This window comes from Manacus vitellinus, unplaced genomic scaffold (genome assembly GCF_001715985.3).
Source record: "Manacus vitellinus isolate BGI_N305 unplaced genomic scaffold, ASM171598v3 scaffold_11_pilon, whole genome shotgun sequence".
NCBI classification, from domain to species: Eukaryota; Metazoa; Chordata; class Aves; order Passeriformes; family Pipridae; genus Manacus; species Manacus vitellinus.
Window position 1 is genome coordinate 10,868,458 of NW_021938895.1, and position 15,892 is coordinate 10,884,349.

Here is a 15,892-nt window from a genome sequence, read left to right on the forward strand (position 1 = left end):
ATATAAGTCACTGTCCAGAGTCAGCAACGGCACCAACAGTAATGGGCACTACAGGTTTTAAGATATGGCTTCATGACAGGTTTGGAACCGTCATAACAAGCCTGCATTAAAATGCAAATGAATTAAAATATACTTTTTTCCCACTTTTCTCTGTCTATCTAGGATAAAAATACTGATAATTATGCTATTCTTTCAAACCTTTAAGAAATCAAAGCCTCACATGTGCATTACTAACAGCAGAAAAAAAAGTACCATTGTCTTGTGTGTAGTTTTCATAGTTTTTAGAAGGATTTACTAGCCACAGCTTTTTAGGGAGTAAGTTTAGGTCATTTTGTGGAAACATGGGTATGTTTGTAATATGGAGAGGACACACCTTTTGTCCCACGATCATATTTCTGCAGTTGAAACAACAGGAGAGGAAAAACAATCCCCCATCTGAGAGGTAGGTCAGGAAGTTTGGAAACTTCCATTGCAGCTGGCACTATTGCAGGCTGTCTGTGCTCTGCTGCACAGCCCAGCTAACCCCGCTCTGCTTCTGTTTTTTCAATTTAAAATAGAGAAAACATTACCAACTTCAGACTACCATTATGAAACTGAATTTCTCAGTGTTCACAAAGGTTCTGAGCTGCTTGAGTCAGTACACAGGGCTCACATGTAGTAAAAGCTACGTGTATGCAAAAGTAAACACACGTTCATAAATAGACTTTGAAAGCAGTTCCCTACTGGCTTTTGTCCAGAAAGGCAGAAAAAAAGGAGGAGGGGAAAGCTCAGTGTGCCTTTTCATTGGAAGTGATTTGTTTTTCTCACTAGCGCTACACATTGTTCAGGACTATTTCTAGGAAGAAGGCAGTCATAAAACCCAATCAACATATGCTGACACGTTGCTGACTAGAAGAAAAACAGCATGTGCAGAACAAGGGGAAGTCTTCGAATCAAGTTCTTGGAAAGTATCTCAGAACGCAATGGGGCAGGAATGTATTATTTCTGTGGTGCATGTTTAGTATTTGTTCACACAGAAAGCTTTAAAAGTCTTTCGAAATATTTTTTAAATGTCAGTAATCTCTTGCGCTTAACTGGGCTTTAATTAATACTGAAATAATTGCATTGGCTTTAAAATTCTTTCACCATATAACAATGTCAAACTTTTAGAAGTTCCCTGCCTCTCCTCCTTTTTCCTTCAGTATTTTGCCTAAACCAGGCTCAGTGGCATGGCAGCCATTGATCTCTTTGTTAAATGTCATATAGTTTTTCTCCAGACAGCACAATGCTATGGGTGAAGCTTTACAGATCTCTGGCTGTAGAGAATAATGTTTATATCACCAATTTATGGCACCACACAGGGCTGGCTGACTCAAGAACAGAGCAACTCCAAGTATTTATTTAACACTCCTAAAGGTGCCACTGCACCTAGGCTGGCAGTGAAGCAGTGCTGGATTAATAGAGCATAACCAGATGCCCTCAGGAATGCTCTGAGACTCTGTTTTCTGGATTTATAGTTTAAGAACAATACAGAGAGACAGGTAGCAAGATCTACACCACAAACCTCACCCTGAATCCAGCAACAGGGCCAAGGACATCAGAGATCCACCTCTGTCAATGGAGGATCCCAAGTGCTGTTTATGTTGCCTAAAAAAGAGGTATTTTCCCCCAGAAGTTAAATCAAGGGAACATTCAAAGCTCCATTTTGTAAATAATCTTTTCTTGAGTGCTTTGGGCTTCAGAGGCAATCCTGCATTCAGATGGATGAAGAATTATTAAATGCTCTGTGAGAAATTAACACCTCCTCATACTCCAGACTGGCAGGATCCATTTTTAAATTACCTTCACAGATCAGGTAGTCAACAAAAAGAGAGATGGTGGCAGGAGATAATCTGTTCACTGTAGCAGGCTAAAATGCAGTAGAGACTACTTGTAGTCTCTTCACTATCCAATGCCCATAATGTAATTATTCGTGTGTGAAGGGATTCCTGCAGAGGGCAAGCACATATGTCCAGCTGTTCTTGTTTTGCTTGAGCTGCCAACACAGGACTTTACATTTTCAGAGCCTGTCTCATGCAGGTCACAGTCTTCATTATGTGGCATCAGTTGAACAGCAAGATGTCCTGCCTCTGGGCTGGGTTGTTAGTGCTAGTGAGATAGCACTAGATTTGGAGTCCCCATGGCATATAATCCAAAGATGTATTCAGCCCAGATGTACTTGTCTGACTTGAGGAACAGAAAATAGTTTCTTTTAACTTCAAGGTCACATTTCTTAAGTGGGATCAGATCCTGGAGCTGCCCCTTTTACCTGAGATAATCTTAACAAAGGTGGTTATGCCTGGATTCCCTTTCTAATCAACAGGAAGTGTAGCATTGCTAAAGCATGATCCATTTGAGCTTCCTTTGGACAGCATGACATAGAGCACTCAAATGCAACCTGTTTTCTGTAAATGTACCTCTTGCCTGTCTTGGAAAGACCATTTCCAGAACTGCCTGCTATTCTTTTTACATTATGTTTTTCACCCTTTTTCCCTACAGGATAGATCTGCTTTTGTACCTTCTCTAAAGCATACCACTTCCATCAGCGATTGCAGCTCCTTGAAAATAGTCAGCTTTCCTTCAGCAGAGCTCTCATAGTCAGTGGAAAAGTGAAAACAAATGCAAATACACACTGCAAATCAGTACAGCAGTCAAAAGAGCTTCCTTTTTTCCAATATTAAATTATCCCAGGGTTTTTAAAGGAAAAGGACATGCACTGACTCATATTCTATACTGCTGTTTTCTGGCCTTCAGCAGTGCTTAGAACCTTTAACTGTGGCTCACTTTGTCACATGCTGTACAGAGACAAAACAAAAAGGTTGTGCCAGGGTGTCTGTTTAGTGAAATCCTCCTTACTTTAAGAAAGTGTTTTTCCACATCTTAGCGTTCAAAAGTCTGGGCAGTCTGGGTAAGTCTGCTACTTACCACCAGCTTAATAAGTAACAAGTCATCATTAATGTAGGCAGCGTAGGATGAGCTGAAAAGTTTGCTTGACTGATATGGCAGGTAAGGAACTTGCTGCCCAGCTACAGGGACAGCAGGTAGTCAGGAAATATGTCTGTTCTAACAATCCCCATATCCTGATTTCAGGGATGCTTGTCTGGGGATTTAAAAAGGGCTTTTACAAAGCAGAAAATACTGACATTACTAAGCAAAAAAGGCACCTATTCAATAGCTGTGAACTGATTCAAGCCAGTTAAAGTGAGGAACTGCCTCTCCCATGTGGAAATGTTGTGCAGATCCCCAGTGAGTAGCATCTTCTCGAATCTTAGAGGAAGCCTGTGAGCTCACGGTTCCCTCTGTAGGCAGTGGAGAGGTACAGACAGTTGCAAGGACTGAGTTACTCCAGCAGGATTGTTGCCTTTAGATTGTGGAAATGAATCCTTCAGTGGCTTCAAACAAAGCCTCTCTTTCCACTGAGCACAAATGAGGTAAAAAAAACTGCAGCATCCTATTTTGCTCCCTGCAATGTGGGTAGAGATCAAATCAGTCCACAGGAAAGCAGTAGGTGGGAGCCCCAGGGGACCTGTGGGAATCCCTGGAGTGGCTGGGATTGAGGCTTCTTCCTCAGATGCCATGTGAGGAAGAGGTAAAGGCTGCTGCCTCTGGCCTTTGGCAGGCCTTCTCAGTGGAGGGTGAAGGCTCCCTCCAGCTCCTGTCAAAAGCCAAGGGAAAGCATTGCTGAGCTGGATGCAGCCCAGCTCCTGCAAACAACTTATGTGGGTACTCTGTGGAAAGGGAAACCTTTTCCTCACCGGCTGGTGTCCCCATGCCCCTGGATCTGTCATCCCTCACCCTTCTCCTCTTCTTCACTCTTACCATTACCCCTCTCTCTTCCCAGCCTTTCTTCCAAACCTGGATCCATCACCACAGGCTGTTCTGCTAATAGCCCTTTCCTATTTTTACAGGCTACAAGAAAAGGACCCAGCCCATGCAAAAGCAAAATATCTGGATCCTGCAGTAGGATTGTGTTAATTCTTAGTCCAGTACATTTTCATAGTTCCTCATCCATTGCAGAAACTTCCCTCTCCTACCTAGCTGCCCTGAACTGCCAAGAAAACTGAGTCAGGAAACGTGACCATTGCCTCTCCTGCTGCACTAACCTGCCACCCATCAGGCACAGGCTGCCTGCAGGAAATTAGACACCTGCTTTGGTCTTCTTCTTGCAGTCATTAAGTGGTGTATGGTGTAGTATGTCTGCCAAACGCCTATTAATAAGCCACCTTTTTGTGTGTCACAGACTTATGCCAAGATAAAATGACATTCCTCTTCTACCATCCGTCTTCTTTGTGTTTCCCAGGTCCTGGTAGAGTTTCTTTTCTGTACTATTTCCTGATCTACAGAAATTTGTGCAGCACTTACGAAAGGAGGAAGAGTGTAAAATTAGTGAACTAGTCAAATAAATAAGAGTTAAAGGAAACTACATGTACTCTGTTATACCATTAGGACCTGACTATCCACAAACTGCTACTGGGGGGAAAAAGAGAGAGAAAGTATATTAATTTTGAGCAAAACATTAGCTTTATGGCATGGTTTATATCCAAATGTGTTGCTGCAGAAATAGTCTGTGCCCATCTTCATGAGCTCCTACTTTACAAGTCTAATACAGCTTGTGAAGGGAAACAGAAAGGAGAAATGAGATGAAAAATAGAACTAAAGTCCTTCTTTCATTTAAACTCCAATCACTTAATGTTACTTTTCACATAGAAGGGGAAGAAAACTATTATTGTGTTTATAACCTGTTTATTAACTGCATCACCCCACTCACTTACAGCACAGCCTCGAAAAATCTTGCAGGATATTACAAAAGATGTTATTAGCATAATCCCCTTGCAACTGAGCAACTGAGAAAGTTGCAGAGGGTTGTTGAAACTCATCCAACACCACAAGGGAAAATAGCTTTGTCATCCTGTCTCAGGCCAGCACTGCACTGATTAGGTCAACAGCTACAGATCATTTCTCAATCTAAACTAAGAGTCAAGTCTTCTTTGACTTACATTCAACTTTTGGCCTCTATTGCACACATAACATAAAATTTCCAGGAGAAGGGATTTATGAGTACCCAAACTTTTTTTACCAAAGGTTGTGTCTGTAATTGCTTTAGATTAGCTCAGTTGCAATGACTGTTGCATTTCCACTGACCTTACAAAATTACAGGGAGAGTGAATCCAATTTAGCTAAGGAAATAAAGATGAAGGACATTTAAATACCTATTGGGAAAACTCTCCTTCAAGTTTAATCTGTTTTGTTTTATATAAGGCTAAAACAGATTAAGGAAACTTGTTTTGCAAGAGTTTTCAAATAAAATATTTATTGCAAATTATTTATTTATTAAAGAGTATATTTCCATTGAGTTTCCAAAATGTCCCTCTGAAGGAAAGGTAGCCCTCAGATGTCTTTGACTCATGAAAATCTCTAAGCAAAAGCTGGCAGATTGGAGGGGCTCAGAAATTTATAATGAAAGGAAATCCTTGAACTCTAGAGATTTCTCAGAAATATTTACTGGGATGGAAATCCCTCAAAGCCTCTATTTATACCCCTACTTCATCTTTCTCTGCCTTAAAATATTCAAGAAGTAATGAGTCCCTGGGATCCTAAAATACTTAAAAAAAATAGGGCAATCCATCCTGATTTCCAGATTTTAAAGAAAAACCAATGATTTTATTAGCCAAGCTATCCAGAATCCCTAATTGCTTGGGTAACTAAAAATTACCCTTGAGATGCGTGATGATATATTATTTGCTTTTAAAAGGTCACCTCTGTCCTGTAGCAGATTACATTAAGGCTGTTAGCATCAAAGCTGTACTATGTGCAGAGGGTGAGCAAAGAGAACAGAGCCTTATACTCCTCCATAATACAGAAAAAACACTCCTGAGATGTAAAACATTGATTTAGAAGAAACTTTCATACTGGTTAGCAAGCGTATAAAATATCTGGATGTAAGGATACATTCAGATTATCCAACCTTTTTTTAAAGGGTACATCCAATTTAATTGGCTGTACTTCCTTCAAGCTTTAAATATCTCATGGCCTCATTTCTAAGAAGAGGAAGATAAATACCAGGCACCAGCCATAAATATTGTGTGGGACCACTGGAGGGCACTTTTGATCAAAAAATCCCTCACTTTAAGAGCCTTTTGGCAGCTATACAACTTCTGCAAACGCAGGAGGGAGCACAACTGGGGATTGCAACCTGTTCATGAAAATTCATTGGAAAATACTTATTTCATTTTTATATATTTTGTAGCCCAGAAGGGCTTCAGAGTGTTCTAGCAAATTTCTAGCCTGAAACACAATTATATTAACGAATCAATGAATTTTGAAAAAACAACTATAAGATCGGGTTAGAATGTCTGTGTGGTGATGCAGACACATTACTGGCTCTGCATTTAAAAGAAGAATATGCTAAAACTATTCACCTGATTTGTGGATCAGTTATCTTCCACTTAGTTCAAAGGCTCCAAGTTTCTGGCTTTTATCACTGAAGGACTAAAGAAAGAGCAAAGAAAAGTAGCAACACACTATGTACTGGATTAATTTCTAGACTAATCCTGCAAAATCTTACTCCTCTGAAAGATCTTCCTGAGATGATTGATTCAATTGACTTCAGAGGGAGAGTGTGTCTGAATAAAAAAGATTCTTTCAGACCAGCTGCCAATGTTCAGTCTCGCTTTCTGAAGTTTTTTTCTTGTTGTTTCAGGCCTTCATGAAAGGGGGCTGCTTCCTGGCCTCCCTTGCTTGGGAGCAGATATGCAATTTCTTGGCCTCTTGTGTTCCCCATCTCTGTTGGGCAAAGGACAATTTCCTCATCCATTATAGCAGAGCATTTCAGGATTAATGCCACAAAAACAGAATTACTCCAAGATCAGACCAAGACTTTTGTGAAATTCAGGAGACAGAAGGGAAAAAAGGAAAAAAGGGCAAGACAATGCAGAAAACACATAAATACCTCCATCAGGTATTTTCTTCTTGGCCTTTTAGAAGGAAGGATGGAGCATGTATTGTGAATGGGCATGTCTCCACTGCCTGGTAACAGTGCCTGTAATATTGTACCTGCTGTGTTTGAGTAAATGATTGCCCTTTTATGCTGTGGTCTGTGGTTTTGATGATGAACTTCCTGAGGGACTGTGAAGATAAAAACCACCACTTGCCACTTGCTGAAGATTTAAAGAGCTGTAGCTTCTAAATGGTACGAGTGAGGGATAAAAAGGCCTTTGCCTCCTGCCCTTGAGCACCACAGCAGTGCCTCAGGAAGCTGAACCCGAACAAAACTCACAGTGAAACCCACAAAATTCATGCCTATGAGGGGACTCTCGGGCCCCCATAGGACAGAACAAAAGAGGCTTTGCAAAGCTGAGTGAAGGCTCTCCTTTGCTGTCAGCTTTGCGGGGAAACCACCCCAATACGGCACTGATAGACAGCAGCACAGGTGTAGAGAACTTGAGGATGGTGGTGAAAGCGCAGTAGAAGCTACAAGCTCCATTTAGAACAACATAGACCACAGGCTAAAGGAGGAGCAGTTTCAGGAACTTCTTTTTCTCTCTACATCCATTTCTATGACATTATACTGGTAAATTCTCATAAAAATAGTGGCTGATTTTCCTGTGAGTGAGGCTACTGGTACCAAAAGAGAGAAAATCAATTCTGAGGATGGTCTTGAGGTCACTTTCCCTCCTCACTTCATGAACTGTGATTCCACGTACCTCGGTTCTAACACACAGTGCATTTGAACCGGGAGCGTGGGGGCTTGAGCTGTGAGGCAGCATGCCCTGACAGGATGGCCATACACAAGGCTTTGCAGCAAAACACATCCTTCTCTTCTCATTGCTCCTTTACTCCACAGGCAAGTACAGCTTTGCTTTCTGCTCCCAGGCTCACTTCCAAGCCTGTCTCTAGCCCTCTCCATATGCAGCTCCATTTGCAATTTCTTAATTATTTCTAGCTGTGTAAAAGCAATGAGTTCCACAAGATCATTTGGTCCTGTTTCCTTAACACAGTCTACACCCCCTATGTATCATTTTGAGCAAAGTAGAAGACAGTTCTGCTTTCCTGAACCGTTGTGCCATGAAGGCTCTTCTCCAATGATCTCCCCAGCTTGTGCCCATTAAAAACAGTGGGGACACATTCTGAGGTGCCAACAAGATGGTCCCTTTTTGTGTGCACCCCATTATGGCACTCATGGCCTCCTGGCTCCCTGGGTGATGGCACTGGGAAATGCCCAGCTGATGACAGCCCAGCCCTTATCTGCTCGTTTATTTGGAGCAGAAGCTCTTTGGGAAGCTGTAGTGGAAGTGCCAGACTTACGCTGCTTTTCAGGAAGCTTATGCTTATCTCCCAGAGACAGAGGACTTTAAATGAAAAAGGGTTTTAACCTTTGCCATGACTAGTAAGAGCCTGATAAATTTTAAATGGATATATCTAAAGGTAGGCAGCAGGAAACAAATATGTATCACTGATTTCAAAAATCGCAGATTTTGAGACAGCCCTGGTTCTTAGAGATGTGTTTGTTCTTTCTGCCTGTTTGTATTGGGTTTTTCTTATATTCTCCACTCTTTTTGGAGTGTTTTGCACTTGCAGCTCAGATCTCAGGATAAGTTTTGCTGAGCCACTTGGCTGGAGCTGCTGAAGCTCACCCCTGGGCTGACCAGTTCTTGGGTTTGGCCTTGTCGTGGTTCAGACTCCTACTCTGAGATTGAATTGTCACAGACCACTGTTAAGGAGTAGGAGAGTAGGAAGCAGAGAGGTTAACACTTTATTTGCATTTATGGCAGCTTAAGATAAATGTTATTAAAGCATTACTCATCATGCAAAGAAAGATTATCATGCAAAGGCAGTGCAGGCAACAGGAAATGGGAGGTGAAGCAGCTGACACCCGTGACACTATTTGCCAACCACTTATTGCCCTCACAGACTTTTATCCCCATGGACCAAGCTGAACTTTCAGATCTATATTAAGATACAGCAGGCTTTCTGAGACATGATCTCCAGATACAGAAGGATTGCTGACCTCCAGCAATTTGCCCTAAATAAAATGCGAAAGGACTCAGCCTGCAACCAGCTCCCCAGAGAGGTGCTCTGTGAACCCTGGGGTGAACCCTGGGGAAGGGTCTGGGTTCAATTTGCTGTTTGTTCTTTACTAGGTGGGAAGGCAGCACATGTGCTTGATGCTGGAAGAAAGCAGATCTGCACTGAATACCTTTGAGACCTTGCAAAAATATATCCTCCTGTCTCTGAAGTGTCAGCCTTCCAAAATGGGAGCAAGGAGCTGCAACTAGGCAGCATCTGCTCCCCTGGCTACAGCTGCTGACCTGCCAGGCAAGGCAGGGTAAGACCACTATGGGGGAAAGATGCTCCTGCCTCTGAAAAATCTGAAGTCTCCTCAGGACATGGCTGTAAAATACCTACCAAAACAAAAAAGAAGAGCTCACACGGAGGACCCTGTGCATAGGGCAGTAGTTGAATCCCTGTGCCTGACGTGGTACAGATCAGCCACAGGTCAGAAAGAGAGGGGGGAATCAGGCCCTGTATGAGAGTTCCTTCACTAGCAAAGGTCCACAGGACAGAGCAGTTCCAGAGTCCAGACCATTTCCATCTGCTGGAACAGCTGGGAACAGCCCTACTCTCAGAGTTGCTGGGGGCATCCTTGCTGTAAAGTGCAGGACTGCAGCCACCAGGCAAATGGGCTCTGGTCTCTGCTCTGAGCTCCAACAGGGTTGGTGGGGGGAGACCAGCCTCTGGCCCTGGCCCACTCTTTCTGATTTACACAGGAAAGCTGTTTAATGTAGTAAAAGTCTCACAGTGAAAGACGCCCAGACACTCTTAGCTTTCCAGAGAAATTGATGCTAATTACATTGTTAACCCCAGTGGAACCTGGTAAATCCAAGACTGCCTGTGACCCTGGAGAAATTACAGCGTTTTATCAATGACCAGTGGTTTGGTCTGGGACTGGGCAAAGATTGACAGAAACTGAGAAGTGCCCTGCCAAGCCAACCACTCCCTCTCCCTTGGCAGCATCAACTGCAGCGCCAGCACTGGCAGCAGATGGCAACTGCAGCAAGGCATTGCATTTCTGGAAAGCTTCTCCCAGAAGACCTCAAAACGCAACATAAAATTCAGGTTAAATTAAAATGTTGCAGGTAGGGGGAAAATGAAGGTTACAATTTTCAAGTGTGCCTGTTTAATTTGGGTACCCAGTGCAAGCGGCTCAGGGGGTATTTTCACAGATGTTCAGTCCCTGTGGTGCAGGTGAAAGTTGTAGAAATTCCTCTGAATATGAAGGTGTCAAGCTGGAATCTCAGAGCAGAGCTACCTGCAATAAGTGGAAACACTAGCAAATGAAACCTGAATTTTGCCTAGGGCCATATGGGAAGTTTGTATTTGATTCAGGAATTTGCACAGTTGTTCTTGATGTCTGCTATGCTTTGACAGGCTCAGTCCTGCTTTAAAATTTTGTGATAATGAGGATGTGTGAGTACTTTTAATGTCCCTCCTAGATAATTAAATATGTCCCTGTAATTAAATATGAACAGCATTGACAGTACCTGTTATGTAAGCTACACAACCCATAGTATTTTGTTAGTTATCAGGTAAAAAAAAAAACAACTTTAAGAGGTCAAATTGAAAGAAACGCCACCATGTGGAGAGCTTGGGGATGTTTTAATAATATTCTCAATATTGTCTTTTCTCCAATATGGGTTTTGGCAGGGTGGGGGGTGTTTCTTTGCTAAATATGTTAGTGGTTTTCAATGCCCACCACAAAGTCTAACTCAGCAAATCCCCCCATGGCTCAGCTGCTGTGGCTGCTGGGGGACACAGCAGGAGGGCAGCAATGCCCAGGGATGCCAGGGGGCAAGTCAGGCCAAGCATCATGTCTCCATCTGAGATGATCTGATCACCCTGCTGAATATGATTGCTCTTTGCCCCAGGAGGGAAGAGAGCAGAGGGAAGAAGCATCCTCACACATGACCCACCAGTGGCCATTTTGGGCAATATTTAGTTGAAAGAGAAGCTCCACAGCCCTCAAATCTGACTGCCACCAGCAGTCTGTGACACAAGCTCAGTTGCCACCACATGGCCCATGTGTGCCTGTCCCAGTCATAAATGGGAAATCAGGTTTCTGTGCCCAGCATATGGCCATCCATGTGTAATTTATTTGTTACTTTTTATTTATTCCTACTCTGGAAAGAACAAAAATGTACAATCTCATTCATATCTTTAAGGAAAGAAAATGTCTGTATGAAATTATATTTGTGTGCTCCTCTTACAATATCCTGGTAAATCAGAGGATGTTTGAGGTCTAGATGCTTACAAAAAGAAATCTTTGCTTCTGGAAGCATGTAAGTTTTTAATCACCTGCTACATTTCAAAGCCTGGGGCTCATATATTTATCTTTGCATACCTCAGGCATCTTTTCATCGAAGAGCTCTCTATTATTAGCTTTTAATATTAACAGATATATATAGTCTGTCTTCCTCTCCAAGGACCACAATTTTCTCTGTACTCTACAGGGAGTGACATGCAGAAACGCTTTAGTAAATCTATGGAGGCAAACAGACCTTCTTTTCTGATGTCCTTAGGGGAAGCCCAGAGTCAGCAACTCCTAAAGGCCAATAGCAACAGCTTTGAATTATCTTTAGCACATCTATTTCTATCAGAAATCCAATATCCTTTATATGCTGAATAACACTGTTTATTTAGCTTGTAATGAAACTTACACATTTGTTCCAAGGAGCAGTGGGATCCATGACTCCCCTTGGCAATTAGAGACTTTACATGAAAGAAATTTCAGAAGGAAATTTAAGGTAAAGTACACATCGTGCAAATGCAATAGTTAAATATTATGTGGGACATATTAATTTTTACTAAAACTGATGGCCAGAAATTCACTTGCATTTGAAGTTTTAAGGCAAACATAAAATCCCTGCCTTCTTTGTTTCTACTCAATTTGGTTTATGTTTAATGTAGTCGAGATGTTCCTTAGCTCTCCAGTCATCCATGAACCAATCAGTACACATCTCTCCCCACCCAGTCTCCATTCTGCTAAGTCTGTAGGGCATTTTCAGTGGAAATAGAAAGTTTTCAGTTATGTTTAATTAAGAAATCAAGACCTATAAATTATCTTCCTTTCCATCCTAAATAGACATCTACCAACACACAAATACTGTTGGTCACCAGGAAATCTCTGTCCTGATAGTGAGAACAACTGGTGCTTATTTTCACCATCCCTGCATGTTCCTCCAAGGATGACACTACTTTAAATACATGTTTCTATTAGCAGATAAACCAATTTATTCTATGCTTTCTACCTTCAAAAAGCAACTGTCTCAGATAATTCCTTGGGTACCCTCAGGACATATCAGTTCCATGCTATCACACACATTCATGCCTAACATTTAGAAACCATTTCAAACATTGTCATTCCCAGAAAAATCATAGATGTGTATGTCTATCAAAAGATAAGAAAACCATATATATGAAACCATAAATACTAATTTCAAAGCATATAACTGGGTTTTAATCACTTTAATTTTTTTTTTTAAGTAATTGAAAGCCTTGGTTGTATCCCCCCACCTTTTCCTGAAACTTAGAGGATTTTCAGACCATGCAGTAGAGCTGTTCCTATTTCTACTAAAAGTCATTTCAGAGTGAATTCATCCTCTATCTTTCTGCCAGAAAACTGTACTGACTCACATCCTCTTTAGCAGCATTAGGCATAAGCCCAGATCTTAAAACACAGGACCATGCAGCCACTGTTAGAGGACCATCAGTGTAGATTGTATTTCATTAAGGCAGCTTCAGTCTTACTGAAAAAAAAATGGCAAGACATTTCTATATTTGTAATACAATCTCATGGGCTCTTTTCTTAATGTAGACCTCCAGAGCAAACATTTACACTACTGTTTACATCCTTTCGCTTCCATTATACCTTAAAGTTACCTTTCAACATTGCTGCTTACATGGCCAGGAGTACAGAATCAGCCAGGTTTTCTTGTAGCACCTGACATATACAGCAGAAGCAAAAGAAGCTTTTCCCCATTCAATTCTTTTTAAGATGTCCACACTGAACAGGAACAAATAATCTAACCACTCATGAAACACAAACTTCAACAGAAGAGTAAAACAGCTGCTGATACTCACTACTATGGAGGGTCACACAGCCCAGGTTGTTACTTTTTTTTCTAAAGCTTTAAGCATAATTTATGCAGCCTTAGGGCATAAGCTCTTACCCAAGACCAAGGGGAGCCAATGGGGGTCTCTGGCTGGTCTTCCTCCTCAGATGACATCCTGAGCTGATAATTTTTCCCCGTTCTCCGCATACGCCACTAAAACCACTCTTGGTTGCTGCCACATACAAAAAGCTGCCTTCAAGTTTTAGCTGTAGACAACAAAGCTGTAGAGAACATAATTTCCCTGTGATCGTGTTTGCTTGCTAATTTTACCTGCCGAAGTTCTTGGAAGCACAGTCAGAGCAAGAAACCTGAGCTCAGTAAACCAGAGCACACTTTCCTTGCAACTGACTCCTCAAGTGTCCTAGTTCAGTCAAAAGGTTCAGTGAAAAATTAGAGCCTGACAAACACAAATTCTCCTCCAAACAGTCAGTACCCTTACTTGCATATGAGATTTTGTGGGCAGACAGTTTGCCAAGTTATAAACTCCAGAAACAGAATATAAGGAATTTTTACTGACAACATTTTATTCCCATCATTAATTATATTTTGTATGGATTTTAATAGTTTGATTTTGTTTTCAAGACAGGTTCTTAATGCAAAAATCCAATTCTGCCTTTCTGCATAGTTGAACAGCTCCACAATAATAACTGTATGTGTGTGAAAGCAGCACAGCTTTTCTGTTCTTCTGTGCAATAACATTTGAAAGAGGACCATTTTCTTTGCCATTTTTTCTTTTTGTTTTTCTCTTTGTGTCTAGATTGGTACCAGCATGTAGAATCCAATTATCATAGATCACATGCTATGTAACTTCAGATAAACTTGTCCTGATGCCTGTGAGACTTCTGGCTGTTTGAGGGGACAACTGAGTCCAGCATCTTGAAATCACGTCTGGCAGCTGGCAGGGATACCAGCTTTGTCACCATCATCAGGCCCGAGGTTTTGTGCCCAAACTGACCACTAATTCACAGCTATGATATGCTTTCAAATTCACAACCTGTGGCTTGAATTTTATTATTTATTATTCCTCTGCTTATAAGGCATCCGGCTGCAGTAGCTGGTGAAATAAAACTACCATCAAAACCCCTGAACCTTCTGTTACATGTATGACTTTGGTCAAAGGCTTCTAAATCTTTCCACTGAATTATATAATGAAATGAGCTATTTATAGCACCCCACTGCAGGAGAGTCCTAGTGTTAGCTAGGAGCTGATAATGCTTATCAAATGAACAAATATGCCCAGCTGTTCTTCATAATTAACCTTAAGCTATGTGTAAATTCAGTAAGTAGGAAAATAACCAACTGATAGAAAAAGAAAACTTTGGAAAAAATGGCATTGAGTAGATAAACAGCTGGTTGCTACTGCATGGTCTCTTGCTGCTGTGTCACTAAGCTGGGCAGCATGTAAAGACGGAGAGGACTAGAAAGTGACAGCCCCCTCTGACAGCTGGGCAGCCCACCAGGCATCATCAGCTTGAGGATCAGGGTATCACAGTCACACAGGCCATGATTTGATAGTGGGTCATTTTCAACTGCAACATCAGCATCAGCTGGACTTGCTTCTGTCATCCTCCTTATCCCGAAATACAAAATGCAGGGCTTTTTAAAGTCTGAAACAGTTTCCTAAAACAATTTATTCTGGGGTCTCAAGAAGAGCTGTGACAATCAGCTGACAGGGAAGTTCACTGCTGTGTGGAGTTGCCTTCAAGCTTTGGGAGTATTGGGCATGAGTTTTATTCCTGTGTATCAACCAAAACTAACACAGCTGCTAAACTACTGTGAATGTCTGACATGGCAAAGGAAATATCAGTTTGTATCACAGGACAAGCATTAGGTGCAGGCAACACTCTCGCAACTCACTCCAGTTACTCATTGGGCCTATGGGAGTCTGCTGGGCTGCCCTCAGCATCCCTCAGGCACTGTCACGCTGTCATGCTGCTGGCTCTGACCTGCTCCTGCCCCTGAAACTCTGCCACTCTGGCCCACTGGTACCAGTCTCTGACGGACTTTCCACCCGATGAGTGTCTTAGGATCACAGAACAGTGACGTGGAAGACACATGGAAGAGATTTTCAGAAAAAAGAGTGCTTACTTAGATGCTTTCACATTTCACATTAGAAACTCTGAATCTGAAGTGGCCCAAGAGCCAAGTTGTAGGATAAATCTTCCAAGAGAAAATAGCACAGCACTTAAGTTACCAAGATGCTCAAGTTACTCATTTCTGTTGTACACCGAATGTTAAGACTGTAAGCACAGAAACCCATTTATTAGCTATCTGACAGATCACATTTTCTTTCTGGAACAATTTCAGGGAAGGAAATTCAACACAATTCTTCTTATTTCAGATAAACAGGGAATGCCACACCTAATGAATTTCAATGGCATTCCTGCCTCTGCTGAAAGGTCTATTCACTAAATTTAAAAGATAGGAACTGCTGTTTGCTGGAGTAATTTTCCACTGTCCCACCCATTTCTTCTGATAAATTTACTTTCAAGCTGTGATGGGTAAGTATAAAAATCTATTAGAAATAGCATTTAAATAATTGTAATATGCTTCATATTGTTTATTTATAAAATTCTTCAAGAAGTGGGTGTGCATCTTTCTCAGCACACTGTATTTCTGAGGCCTTTGTCATTTTCTGGACTGTCCAACCTCAGGATCTTTCTGCTTTCTCCAGAAAGCACTAACAAGTGCAAGCATTTCTTCTG

At 41.6% G+C, this 15,892-nt stretch overlaps 1 protein-coding gene across 5 annotated transcripts in view; it reads right to left on the minus strand.

Annotated features, from left to right (window-relative positions):
* LPIN1 (lipin 1) overlaps positions 1-13,505 on the minus strand; it is a 78,698-nt gene extending 65,193 nt beyond the window's left edge. The window contains exon 1 of one of the 5 annotated variants that reach the window (XM_018088825.2): positions 13,458-13,505. Coding sequence is in view for 2 of the 5 variants with exons in the window: in XM_018088824.2 (XP_017944313.2) it covers positions 13,245-13,334 (90 nt within the window). In the remaining 3 variants the exon portion in view is untranslated. Of the gene's footprint in view, positions 19-13,155; positions 13,188-13,244; positions 13,421-13,457 lie in introns of those variants that run through there. The other 4 variants (XM_018088824.2, XM_018088828.2, XM_018088826.2 and 1 more) reach the window with 4 other exon arrangements.
* Between the last annotated feature and the right edge of the window lie 2,387 nt (positions 13,506-15,892).